The 12,978-nt window shown below is 66.6% G+C and overlaps 1 protein-coding gene across 4 annotated transcripts in view; it reads right to left on the reverse strand.

The window, feature by feature from the left end:
- The window catches only part of ABR (ABR activator of RhoGEF and GTPase), a 33,951-nt gene that overhangs the window by 7,393 nt on the left and 13,580 nt on the right, over positions 1 to 12,978 (reverse strand). For 2 of the 4 annotated variants that reach the window (XM_027472618.3, XM_072025924.1), the window contains exons 3-16: positions 9,716 to 9,820; positions 9,176 to 9,361; positions 8,920 to 9,027; positions 8,442 to 8,502; positions 6,822 to 6,874; positions 6,452 to 6,592; positions 6,017 to 6,138; positions 5,735 to 5,900; positions 5,486 to 5,608; positions 5,318 to 5,393; positions 5,072 to 5,176; positions 4,522 to 4,596; positions 4,286 to 4,383; positions 4,043 to 4,174 (exon numbers count right to left, since the gene is read on the reverse strand). In XM_027472618.3, the coding sequence (XP_027328419.2) occupies positions 4,043 to 4,174; positions 4,286 to 4,383; positions 4,522 to 4,596; positions 5,072 to 5,176; positions 5,318 to 5,393; positions 5,486 to 5,608; positions 5,735 to 5,900; positions 6,017 to 6,138; positions 6,452 to 6,592; positions 6,822 to 6,874; positions 8,442 to 8,502; positions 8,920 to 9,027; positions 9,176 to 9,361; positions 9,716 to 9,820 (1,551 nt within the window). Of the gene's footprint in view, positions 1 to 1,634; positions 1,923 to 4,042; positions 4,175 to 4,285; positions 4,384 to 4,521; positions 4,597 to 5,071; positions 5,177 to 5,317; positions 5,394 to 5,485; positions 5,609 to 5,734; positions 5,901 to 6,016; positions 6,139 to 6,451; positions 6,593 to 6,821; positions 6,875 to 8,441; positions 8,503 to 8,919; positions 9,028 to 9,175; positions 9,362 to 9,715; positions 9,821 to 11,537; positions 12,041 to 12,978 lie in introns of those variants that run through there. The other 2 variants (XM_072025925.1, XM_072025926.1) reach the window with 2 other exon arrangements.

Consider the following 12,978-nt stretch of genomic DNA (forward strand, 5'->3'; position numbering starts at 1 on the left):
GCTGGCTCAGCTGGCGTCACCCAGCTCCCCTGCAGCTGGGGACGGTCCCCACGGAGCAGTGGGCTCTGAGCTGGCCCTGGTGCTCTCCAAACCCTGCCCGCAGCCACTGCCACGTCCCCACGGGACACAGCTCCGTGTGGGAGGACGGATGGGAGCATCTGCCCACGGCGCCAGAGGCACCTCCTGCCCACATGGCGCTGGCAAACACCCAGGCTCAGCTACTGCCACTGTCACCATCTCCTCCCCCTGCACCACGGGGAGCTGCCACGCTCCAGCACGGCCCAGGGACGGCCCCTAGCTGGTGGGGAGGACGGCACCCCCAGCTCTGGGACGCAGACGCTCACCTTCAACCTCTTCTCCCACGTTACCTGAAGGTGTTTGCTTGCACGAGGCCCCTTGTCACAGAGAGAGAGGTGGCAGCAGGGCAGGCAACGAGCAGTCCCACAGGGCTGCGTGTGTCCTGGGGGCTCTGGTGGCAGAGGAGCCCTCGCAGTGTGGCCCTAGGGGCCCCGAATGCCGGGATGCTGCTGGGCACATCCCTGCCTCGCACCTCTCACCCATGAGGTCACCCGATGCATCAGCCCGGGGTGAAGCCATCCTGAGCAAAGCGGTGACTCAGCCGGCGTGGCTCTCCCCCTGTGTCACCCTGGGAGTGGGATCCCATGGGATCTGCTACAGACGGGGTCGCTTCCCCCCAGCACGACCCCCGTGGGCACCCAGCCCGGCCCCAGCAGGCAGGGGATGCTCTGGGCACCCCCTGCCCAGGTGGCACATGGTGACAGAGCTACACTACAGGGACAGAGCAGCCCCAGAGCAAAGCAGAGCCCGAAAAAGCAGCGATTCAGAGCCCCATCTGACAGCGACCCTAAAAGCAGGACGTGCCTGCTGCACACAGGGAGCTGGGCACGGACTTGCTGCAGCTGAGCTCCCGTGCAGGACGGCTCACGGTGACACAGCCCCTGCTTGCCCGTCTGCCCCACGTCTGTCCTGGGAAGCAAAAACCTCCTCAGGTTTTGCCCCAGCAACAGCCGCCGGGCAGCTCCCACCGCAGCCCTGGCGGCCCCTAATCCCCTCTGCGGGAGCTGCACGGAATCGAGGTTAATGCCGCTGCGTCACAGCCAGCCCTGCTGCCACCGAGCCCCCCTCGCTGTTGACAAACCAAACCTGCACGTGCCGGGGCAGCTCCTGCCTTTCATCGCACGGGAGGGAAGCCCCCGGTGCCCCCGAGTCCCCCAGGACTGCCTGCGATGGTGCCGTGTCCTCCCGTCACCCCTTCGAGCACCCCTGCCCCCCCAAAAAAAACAGGCAGCACCTCCTGCTTGGGGCAGGAGGCAGCACCCAAGGGTGCCCCAACACCCCGGCTGCACCCCGCGCAACACAAGCAGCCTGGCAAAAATCAGCTCTGCAGCCCCCAGGGAAGAAGGGGAAGAGGAAAACAAGTGCTGAGCAGGCTGCTAAGTAGCCAAAAAGCTCCCGAAGCAACCCAACAGAGCCCCCCAGCCCCCTCCCCAAAGCAAGGGGGTACCGAGGCGCACCCATACCCGAGCCTCCCCTCCTGACCAAAGCCACCGGGTACGGGGAAGCCAACTGGATGCACCCCACCACCTCCACGTCCCCCCGAGCCCCCCAGGCACCTTCTGCCTCAGCAGCTTGCTGCGCACCCGGCCCCAGAGGCGGGCGCCCGTGGTGGAGGGCCGCTTGCCCTCGGGTTCCTCCGGGCCAGGCTCCAGGCGCTCGCCCCCAGGAGCGGGGCTGCCGTCGGGTTGCACCAACACATCCGTCATCATCGCCACCGCTTCGGCTCCCGGGATGCCAAAAGAGAGGCTGGGGGGCCCCAGGGTGGCCACGGGGGGGCTGGTTAGCAGAGCACCGGCATCCCCACTGATGTTTGGGCACGGAGGTCAGCGGTGGCCGGGGGCAGCCCGGCTCGGGCGGCGGGCAGGCGAGCAGGCTGGGTTCATCTTCCACCAGGGTGTGTGAGCCAGGCTGGCGAGAGGCAGCTCGGCTCGGCAGCCCCAAAGCCTCCCTCCCACTGCGAGGAAGTGACTCAAAGCAGCCCCCCCGGCGTCCCCCACGCGTTAACTCCCGCCCTGCCGCCCGCTGAGCCGCTCAGGAGGGCTGCGCAACCCCACAGATGAGGCCAGGGAAGCACCGCCGGAGCATCCCCGTGCCACCCCGCAGCAGCCAGGCTGGGCACAGCAAGGGGGTGGCGCTTTTGGGGTGTCCCGATGAGGTCTGGGGAGCAGGAACCCCCCTACACCTCACCAGCTTGCTCGGATCCTCATCGCCTCCGCTGCTGGTGGGGTGAGGTGGGGACAGCGTGGGGCAGAGGGAGGTGGGGGTGCCCTGGGGCATCACCACGGCTCCTCCTGACACACACGGACAGGGCAAGGAGCCAAAAATCGGAATTACACAGCACCCTGCCTCCATGGGGCTCAGCACCAGGCAGGATCCAACACCCAGGGCTGCATGGGGGCACCCTGGGGGTCCCTGCAGGTCCAGAACAGCCCCGACACCACAAATCTCCCCCTTTTTTTTGGAGCTTTTGCCAATCCTGCGCAAAGGGGGACTGGCCAGGGAGCAATTCCCTGCAGGGATGGCAGGCACCGTGCCCATGACAACACAGCCTCCGCTTCCACAGCCGCATCTCCTCCCTCCTGCACCAAAACGGGGGCTGCACGGCCAGGGGGGGCTGCTCTGCCCTGCCCCATCACCCCCTGGCTCCGAGACCCCCTCCCCATACACCCGCTGCCAGTCCCCCTGCCCAGCCCAGGGCACCAGCCTTGGGGCCAGCCCTGCCCCAAGCAACGGGGCCAGGTGACAGCAGGACAGCCCCACAGCCCCGCTCCTAACGTCAGGAACACCACCCCGTCCTCGGGGTGAGCAGCCCCGGCGGCCTCCTCTCTCTCCTCTCCCTTTCTCCTTCCCAGACTTTCGCACGGCAGAGCCAAGCTGTGCTGTCCCTGCCCCGACCCCCGGTCTCCCAGCGTGACTCATGTTTGTTGACACGGGTTATTTCCAAGCACACAGCTGGGCTGAGCCCCACGGGGTGCTGAGCCCCTTCCCCAGCCCCCTGCTTACTGCGTGGCCTCGTGCCACCCCTGCCCCACGCCGGGGAGGGCAGCAGATGGGCAATTTCGGGTACAACCAAGCCCAGCTGAGCCCCAGCCCCCATCCTGCACCCAACGTGCTGCCACCCCACATCGGCACCTCCTTCCCAGCAGCGTTTCCGTGCTCCTTCCTCCTCCCCAGGGACCTGCCCTCAGCTACTTTCCCATGGAGCAGGCAGCCGGGTGCTTTGAAGTGTCCTCAGGCAGGGGGGGGACATGTCCCAGGCATCCCATCACGGGGGGGGGAAGCAGCCAGAGCAGGGGTCCCGCCAGGAAAGCGGGTGGGCATCGCTCTCCTGAAGCATCCCCGCTGCCCCCTGGCCAAGGGGGGTGCCGTGGGGCACAGGGTCTGGGGGCTGCCGTCCCCCTCCTACCAACCCTGCTCACCTGGAGCATCTCGGGGCAGCCCCAGCCTCCATCCCCCTGCCTGGCAACGGCCAATCAGAGGTGGCCGGGCCGTTGCCCTGGCAACCCCCCGTTGCCATAGCAGCAGCGGATGGAGGCGCCGGGGATGGGGATGGTGGCAGAGGGGACAGTGGCAGCCGGTGGGGAGATGTGGGGCTGGATGCTCAGAGCCCTCGGCAGGTGGACACCAGGCTCGTGGACCCCCCACCCCCCTCGGCCACAGCAACCCCTCCCCGCAGCCCATGGGGTGAGCTGATCCCAAGGAATGGGGCTGGGTGCATGCCTGGGGGGTGGCTGTCACCTTTGCCACCTCCCCAGGATCCCCTCTCATTTTGTCCCACCTCTGCTGAGGCCATCACACCCCAGGATCATCGTTCGTATCTGATGCTCATCCTCCTCGCTGCCTTCAGCCCCGAGCCCAGACCCCTGTGCTCAGCTCCTGGTGTCTCCCGGCCCCGCATCCCGGCAGGCTGGCCCCAAGAGGTCCTGGGTTAGGTGAGAAGGTGCCCCAAAGCCCCAGCACGTACCTGGATCTGCCCCTTGCCCATGATCTTGTCCACGATTTCATTGTTGTCCTTGTTGAGCTTGGTCTTGTCGTAGCATTTCTCATAGCAGAGGATGCGCAGGGACTGGGAGCCTTCCAGCTCGATCTCGAACTCCTGGGAGCAGACGGAGGGTGGCTCAGCCCCAGAACCCAAAACATCTCCAAAATCAGGGCTGGAAGGTGGGCACGATCCCTTCCTTCCCCGCATCCTCCAGCCTCCTCTCACCTCGTTCCACTGCGGCTCCGTTGTGTCCCGGAAAACCCTGGTCTTGGCTTTGCTGACGAAGTAGCCGAAGGAGTCCACCTCCAGCGTGCAGTAGAGGTCTGGGGGAGGAGACACCTCTGAGCACCCCCGTAACACGTCCCCATCGAGCTCCCGGGACCCCTGGGGGCTCACGGGGCCCTGTGCTGGGCCCAGCTCTCGCCCCAGCCTCTCCGAGCAAGGGCGGGCGCTGCACTTACTGGCCGACTGCTTGAAGCCCTTGGCGGAGTGGACGATGACGTGCAGGAACCCGTAGAGCCCGGGGGACTCATCATCTGCGAGGCAAGGAGCAGAGGGGTCATTAAGGCTCTGGTTTTGACCCCCAACAGCCCCCGGAGGTAGGATCTACCATAACGAGCCCCAGCACGGCCCCCGGGTGCCTGCAGTGACACCCCCTTGTCCCCAACCCCTTGGAGGGCTCCTCCTGAAGGTCTGCAGAAGGACAAGCATCGCCTGCTGCCCATCAGTCCTGCCAGACATCCCGAGCTCCCTGATGCTTGGGGTTGCTGGTTGTAATGGGGTCACCCTGCTCCTGCCCAGCCTGCAGGGACGTCGCCGGGACCCCAAAACCAGCCCCGTGTCACGGCTGGGAGCGTGAGCATGGGAACCCAGCTCTGCTCCGGCAGTGCCACCTGCTGGGGACACATCCCCCTGCACAGCCAGGGACCCCACTCAAGGCGAGGAACCCCGCACACCCTTCCCCACGTCACCCCCATACCAATTGGGGCCAGCAGCCCGGCAGACACTCACCGTCCTTATTGCTGGTGACTGGGATGTTGTGGACGGTGCGGAGCTTGAAGCAGGATCCCGTCAGCACCTGCAGCTCCACCGAGCTCAGCACGAAGGCCTGGAGGTCTGGGGCAGGAGAGGGGCTTCAGAGGGACGCAGCCAGCACCAGCCCAGGGGAGCAGATGGGCTGCAATCCCACGGGGCTGATCCATGGCAGCACCTTAGGGAAAAGGAGCCCCGATGGGGCCTCGGCAGCCTGAGAATTACCTTTCTTCTGCAGCTTCTGAATGGCCTCCCTCCACTCGGACCTCTCGTAGTCGGAGGACAGCAAGAATAGGTAGCTCTGGAAAAAAAGAGGTGGATGCTGCAGGGCTGAGACTCATCCCTCCCCGGCCAGCACAGCTCCAGCCCCCTTTATCCTCCAGCCCCCCTCACCTTCCCGTTGCGGTTGTGGATGCGGAAGGGAATGGCAGGCGAGTTGAGGAGCAGCCAGAACTCGTTCTCAAACATCTTCTTCTTGAGGCGCTCGATGGCACGGCTCTGCCCCTTGTTGGCTTTCTGCAGGCAGGGAGAGGACACGGGGACTGGGTCAAGCAGGCGAGATCTTCTCTCCGGCACCCCCAGCACCCCTGGGTGCTATCCACCCATCCGTGGGCACCCCGCACCCTTCCCAACCCTTCTCACCTCCTTCTGCACCTCGCTCTTGATGGCCGAGATCTTCATCTTCATGTCCTCCAGCTCGTGGTCGGGGATGACGTGCACCTGCGGGCAGTGCTCCGACTCCTCCGGCGAGGGGAACACCAGGTCGGCCAGGGGCACGTACCACTTGCAGTCGTACTGCTGGTGCTTCCTGCGGCCGAGGCGCGGGTGCTGAGCATCCTCAGCATCCTCCCAGCCCTCCCAGTCCCCCATCCCCACCCCGTGCCCCTTCCCGCTGGAGGACGGGGCCCCCAGCGCCCTCCTTACCCCACCGCCGTCTTCTTCAGTTTGGCACAGAGCAGCACGTCGGTGAAGAGGAAGACGTGCCGCAGCTTCCGTGAGCCCTCCGACAGCTCCACCAAGAAGCCGTCCTTGATGAGCTGCCGGGTCTGGGGAGAGCAGGGATGGCGTGAGAACGGGCAGAGAGCGAGGGTCAGCACCCCACGGGGCCCGGATGCCCCTGTCCCCCTCCGTGGCTCAGCCAACACAAGCACGGGAAGGTCCGCGTCCTCTGGGGACCATTTTGGGTCCCTAGGGTGCCATGAGCAGCGAGGACCAGAGCACAACCCACACACCCAGAGCTGTGTTGAGGACACCCCCTCCACCTCCCGGCCGAGCACCGTGGGGCTCCTCAACGTGGAGGCACCACCAGGGGCTGGCAGAGGGCTCAGCCACCACCCCGTGCCACCCTGCCCGCCTCACCTCCCCCTTGGGGGTGGTGACCGCCGTCCTCCGGGGGTCGATGTCCTCATTGATGCTGGAGAGGAAGTTCTGCGAGATGCGGAGGGCATCCTGCAGCAGCGGGTAGTCGGGGTGGTCGGCTGGGGTGTGCTTGAGGAGGTCCTGGATGGGGGTGGGCACAGGTGAGCGACCCGAGGGTGCCACCCACCCCGCAGCACCCACATTGGGGTGCCCCCCACGGCGCTCCCCGGGCTGTGGGTGCCCAGCAGCAGCAGGGCACGGCTGGTCTGGCACGAGGGAAGGTCTCCCTGGGGACGCAGCCATCACCAGCCACCTGTCCCTACAACCCCTTGGTGTCCCCATCCCATCCCGGGACCGGCGCCACACTCACGTGCAGGACCAGGGTGCTCCGGGTGACGCGGTCAATGGGTTTGTACAGCAGCGCTGCGGGAGACACGAGGGGTCAGCCAGCACAACCCATGGGGTCTCAGCCCCCCACAGAACCCCCAGTTCCTGCTGGGTCCCGGTGAGAGACCCCCCATGGCCCCGCACCCCGCTGTGACGTGGCAGCGGGGCGGAAGAGCCACTTGGCACCACCAGCGGCCCGGAGCTTTTTCAGTTTCCCTTTTTGCTCCACACTGGGTCCCGTGCAGCTCCCACCCCAAGCCCTGCTCCCACTGACCCCGAGAGATGCTCTGGGGCTCTTCTCACCCCCAGAAGCCAGACTTTCCTCCTCCTCCTCCTCCCAATCCCCTCGCAAGGGGCGTGCATGCGGTGCCCAGCGCCCCTCGCATGTCTTTCTGGGCTATTTATACCCAGACTGAGGCATCTGGATTTTCCCGACAATTCGGACCACTTCCCCAAACTGCAGGGCCCCGGCGGGGACGGGCTGCAGGCGGGAGGGGAAGAGGGAAACACGCCGACCCCAAGCCATGGTATGAGTCATGGAGGGGGTCCGGTCCCGTTCCCAAGGAGCTCGAGGGAGGGTGCTGTGGCAAGCTGGGGGTCTGGACATGGGGCTGGTCCCCATGCCTCGGTGGCAGCACAGAAAGCCAGAGCCCCTGCGGCACCCAGCGAGAGCTCCAGGAGGGAGGGGACGCTCAGGGCATCCTCCCACCCCGCACACAGGGAGGATGAAGCCTCCCGCTGCCATCGCTACAGGTAGATGCAAAGCACTTGGGAGCCCGCTGCGTCCCCAGGAGGGGCTGATCCGGCACGGATCTGGGCCCCCCTCCATCCCCATCCCCATCAGCGTGATCCTGGGGGCAGCAGCGCAGGATGGCAGCGGGCAGGGAAGCAGGAGCCGCTCCAGCCCCGCGGAGATGGGCGTTGCAGCCCCCAGCTGCTCGCAGCCTGCGGCGAGCAAACGGGGACCCCTCCCCATCGCCACCCCGGCGCAGAGCCCCCCCGAGCAGGGCTCCCCTTCACCACCACCAGCACGAGCCCCAACCCCACGGGCCCGGCGAGCGCGTGGCCACGCGTGCCCGAGCCAAGGCGGCTCGATGGAGCCAGGAACAAAGACGCGCCCAACTTCAGGCTGCCGAGCACGATGCCGCCTCCAGCCAGCAAGGACAGCGGCCGGCACCCCCACGGCAGGTGAAACACCCCCAGCACGGCAGGTGAAACACCCCCAGCCACCTCCCCACCGCCCCCAGCCCCTCACCGTAGGTGCAGTTACAGCACAGGCGGACGATAACGAGGATTTCCATGGCAGCCCCGTCTCCGCGCAGCCATCCCTGCCTCCCCTCGGCAGCTCAGCCTGGCTGCGCCGCGGCATCGGCCCTCAGCACGGCTCCCAGCGAGGGAGGAGGGGGTGGGCAGGGGGTGGGGGGCTGCTGCACGCCCCCAGCATCCTCACGAGGGGCGTCCCACCCCCCCACCAACACCAGCACCAGCACCAGCGCCGCGCATGGGAACACAGAAGGGCTCCGCTGCCGGGAGCCGCTCGGTAATGCACCCGCAGACAAAAGGCTGCAGCCCCCTCCCCACGCCCGCCCCGCGCATGCCGTACCCTCCATGGTGACGGACGTGTGGCTCTCCTTCGAGTCCTTGGGGCCCTTCACCTTCAGCTCCTAGGGAGGAAAATGCCCGTCAGGGGTGGGGGCGAGGGGGCTGAAGGCTGGGGCAGGTCGTTGCTCAGGGTTTGGGGGCTCCGAACACGCCACGCACCCAGGTATCCCCCCCCTGTGGATGTGCCCTACAGATCAGCCCCCATGGGACACTCAGGGCTCCCCCGGAGCAGCACTGGTCCTGCTGAGGGACCCCAAGCAAGGGCCAAATCCTGAAGGATTCAGCACAGCACCGAGGCCATGACCATCCCGGTACAGCTGCAGATGGCTCAGCCCCACAGGTGGTCCCCAAAAGTCCCTCGGGGCAGGGGCAGCCCCTCTGTGGGGTGCACGTGGTTGACCAGGCCACAGGGACGATGTCCCCTGCCCCACTCCATGGCACATGCTCTGACCCCACGGCGCAGACCCGGCCCCGCTCACCTCCGAGATCTTCTGGAACTGGTAATTGCTCTGGCTGCACTTCTCGGCCGTCTCCAGCGCGATTTTGTAGTTATCCACAAAGGCCTTGTACACCCCAAGCTGGCTGGCCTGCAGGCATGGGTGGGGGGTCAGCCAGGCACCCCTGGGGCCCCCTGCACCCCCAGAGGCCAGGCAGGAGCCACGGGGACCAAAACTCGTCACGGGCTGCCCCTCGAGCAGGTAGGGAGCAGAGCAGAGCCCCAGGGAAGGCGCGTACCAGCTTCTGGAAGAGGTGGCCCATGGTGATGTTGCTGTCCCACTGCTGCACCTTGGGGCACAGGCTGTCGTAGAACTCCTTGTGGATCTCGTAGATATCCTGGATCTTGTAGAAAATGGTCTCAATCTGCTGGAGGGTGAGGACGGGCTGCGACGTGGTGGCCGTGGCCTTCAGCGGCTTCATGGGCTGCCGGGCGAGGAGAAGGGAGAGCGCCTGAGACCGGGGCATGGAGAGGAAACAGCCCCCAGGGGCTCCTGCAGCCCACCGAGAGGACAGCTCTGGGACAACCCCGGACCCCCCTGCACGAGGGGCTGTCGCTGCGTGCCGATGCTCCTGCACCCCCCGGGACTTCCCCGTCTACATCAGCAGTGACCCTCTCGCGTTGTGCAACGACGTCCTGACCACGAGGGCCGGCGTGTCCGCGGGAGGAAGCGGGGCTGGAAACACTTCTGTGCCACGCAGGCTGGCTGGGGAGGGGCTGCCCTAGCAGAAGGGACCCCATCCACCCGTCCTGGGGACCCCTCCCCGATCTGTGCTCACCAAGAGGAGTGCCTCCAACTGGTTGATGTAGATCTCCTCGCTGGCCAGGAAGCCGGAGAGCACCAGCTTCCGCATCTCCAGCCCTTTGCCAGCATCTCGCTCGCCCTGTGAGACACAGCAAGGAGCCCGGCTCAGTCCCACCGGTGCAGGACGGAGCCCCCTGATCCCACCAGCCCCAGTGTCCCCATGGGGACACACAGCCCTGCCACACCATGGGGACACCACGGCGAGGGCCGAGCACGTGCCAAGGTGTGGCACGGCCAGGCTGGAGCCAGCTGGGGAGCCGGGGAGGCACCGGCGGCACTGCTCTCCCTGCTCCTTGCTGGCTCGGAGCCCGGCGCCGTGGGCAGCGCTCCAGGGCGCCATGGCACGGCACGGCACAGCTCTCCCCGGGCAGAGTCCAGAGGCACCCCTTGGAATTGCGCCCGGCGGCACCATGCGAGCCGGCACCACCCTTTTCTCCACCCGGGGCTTCCTCCGGGAAAGTGCCACCCCACGCGGTCACCGCCGGCCTCTGCGCGGTGCCATCGGGGCAGGGCTGGTGCTGGGAGGGTGAGGAGGGGGTTTGGGAGCTGCACCCACCCAGAAATTGCTCCTTGGCGTGCCAGCAGCCTCTGCTCTGCTCGGTGGGGCACACGTCCCATCCCCGACACTGGCACGGCCCTGAACACTGCTCATGGACTACCTCAAACACCCGCTGTGCTCTGAGTCCCAGCCCAGCACTAAAAAACCACACTCAGGAGCTGGGCTTTGCCACCGAGAGCAGCACCAGGCAGAGCCACAGCCCTGCAGCACCCAGATCCTCATCTCCTGCCTCAACCCAGCTGGTACAGCCCCGTTTGGAGCGGATCACAACTCCCACCTCGTTGCTCCAGACAATTTGGGACAGTTCAGAGACCACCATGTCCCGTCTGCCCCCATCCCGCACTGCCTGCAGGGATCCCTGTGCCAGCACCTGGCTCTGCTGGCCCCAAATATCGTGCTGGGGGTCCGGCAGCAGCACCCACACATGGGTGCAGCGCAAGCACCCCCCCGGACGGGAGTGCAGCCAGGAAGTGCACGCTGCCTCCGGGACCAGAATCGCCCATCCTGCCCCTCTCAGTCCCGATCCTCAGCTGCCAGGAGCCCGGTGCCCCCCCAAAAAGCTGCACCTTTAAGGCCAGGCTGCTGTGAGCAGCAGGGGGGGTACCCAGAGAGCCCGCTTGACGTTGGCGGGCTCGCTGCCACCGATTAGTCACGGGCTCTTCCTGCTTCCCCAGAGGCTCGGCCCTGCGTGAGAGCTGGGGAGATAAGGGGCCTGTCTGTGCCGGGGACCCGCAACAACCCCAGGGACGGTGCCAGTCTGACCCCATGGCCCCATGGAAGGGCACGGAGCCCACCCTCCAGCAGGGTGCAGCCACCCTGTGGCAGAGCCTCCGAGGAGAGGAGGGATGGAGGCCTCCCCCCGCCCCATGGCAGCCCCCACAGGGCACCCAAGCCAGGTGGGCGAGGGAAGGCGCAGGGCTGTGGCCGGCCGGGGGCTCAGCACCGGGGTCCAGCGGGGTTGGGGGCATTTTAAGGGGGTCTGCATGGGGCTGCGTGGGGAGTCAGTGGCACGGAGCGGTCCAGCTTCTTCCCGAGCATCCCAGCTCTGCCAACACAGCATCCCACCCCAGCAGGCACACGCAAGCACCAGCTGAGCCCTTGGCACCCTCTCCCCTCCCCACTGCTGCCCCGGAAAACCTCACACCCAAACCCCAAGACCTGAGCCGGCAGCTGCAAGGTGCCCGTCTCCGTCCCCACCCTGTCCAGCGCCAGAACGGGGTGTCCCACGGGTGCCCACCTTCTCGCTGGCCGAGAACGGAGACCCGGGGCTGGTGGGGGTTCCCGGCTCAGAGTCATCTTCATCCTCCAGGACTTTATCCAGGTACCCTATGGCCTCCTCTTCCTCCTCCATGGCCTGCCGGGCACCGTTGGGGTCGCACGGGGGGACCCCACAAGGCTATGGCTGGGAAAGCTTACGCGGCTGAGCCAGCCCGGCCTGACTCAGCCCTGGACGCCGGCCACAGCTTCGGGATGAAAGGAGCCATTATGGGATCCCCGGTGCTCCCTCCTGCCCCGTCGGCCCCTTTGCGAGGCGCTCCTTGGGCAGCGGCACGGCCGCCCGAGCACGACGACGAGGACGGTGGGACCACCAGAGCTGGGGGCTGAGGGGGTGCCGAGCTCTGCCCACCAGGCCAACGCTTGTTTTTTTTTTTGGGGTGGGGGGGCTGCCGGCGGTGTAGGGCCGCTGCCCGCCGTGCCGCGCTGCTCGCAGCCAGCCCCGCCGCTCCGCCCTGCGCTCTCGCTACAGGAAATGCACGTCGCGGCGCTGGAGGTGGGGCTGCTCCGCGCTCTGGTCAAGGCTGGGGCGCAGCAGCCCTCCGCCCGCTTGTTTTTTGTTTTTTGGTGGTTTTTTTTGGAGTTATGTAGTGCTGGGCAGCGGGGGAAGGCATTGAGTTGGGGGCACCCCCATAGAGAGGGGGTCTCCCCACCGTGCTGCTGCCTCCATCCGGACCCCCCCGTGGCCTCCCCACGTTTGCCAGGCGGCGTCATGAGTGATGGGAGAGATCCCATCCCATCTGGGGTCCCCATGGTCCCCCCCAAGCAAGGAAAGAGCCGGACCATGGGGTCTTCCATCACCCCTAAGGGCAGCAGCAGGGATCGGGTCCCATAAGGGCACCTGGACCCCCAACCTCAGCCCCTCCTCCCCCCAGAAAAAGGGTCCTCAACCCCTCCCTGCTCAGCAGGGAAATGCTGCTGCTGCATGGCGCTTCCCAGAGCGCCCACGTTGCGCCCAGTGGGGACCAGCACCCGGCTGCTGCCCCGGCCCCAACGGCTCTGCGGGGCCTCATGGGTGCTGCCAGATGGGGCAAGGAGATGTGGACATCTGCACGAGCTAACGCAAGAGCCGTTTCAGCTGTTTTCCCCCTCTCCTCAGCAGCAAAAGGGGAACCAGCAGCTGCTCAGTCCCTACAAGCCGCTCACCTCCCCGCTCTTCTCAAAACCTGTAACAAACCCCACGGTGCAGCTCAGAATTTGCACGTTTTTAGTAGGACACGGACACCGGATGACCAGAGCAGCCACCCTCAGCACCAAACCCAGCAACACCCAAGCCAAGGCTGGGCCGCCACCCTGCGCTGTGACCACAGCCCCTGCCAGGATGCTCAGGGCTGTGGGTGGGACGGGCTGGTCCCCACGCAGGGCTGGGGGGCTCCAGGTTCAGCCTCAGAAGCACCTGAGAG

This window comes from Anas platyrhynchos, chromosome 20 (genome assembly GCF_047663525.1).
Source record: "Anas platyrhynchos isolate ZD024472 breed Pekin duck chromosome 20, IASCAAS_PekinDuck_T2T, whole genome shotgun sequence".
Taxonomy (NCBI): Eukaryota; Metazoa; Chordata; class Aves; order Anseriformes; family Anatidae; genus Anas; species Anas platyrhynchos.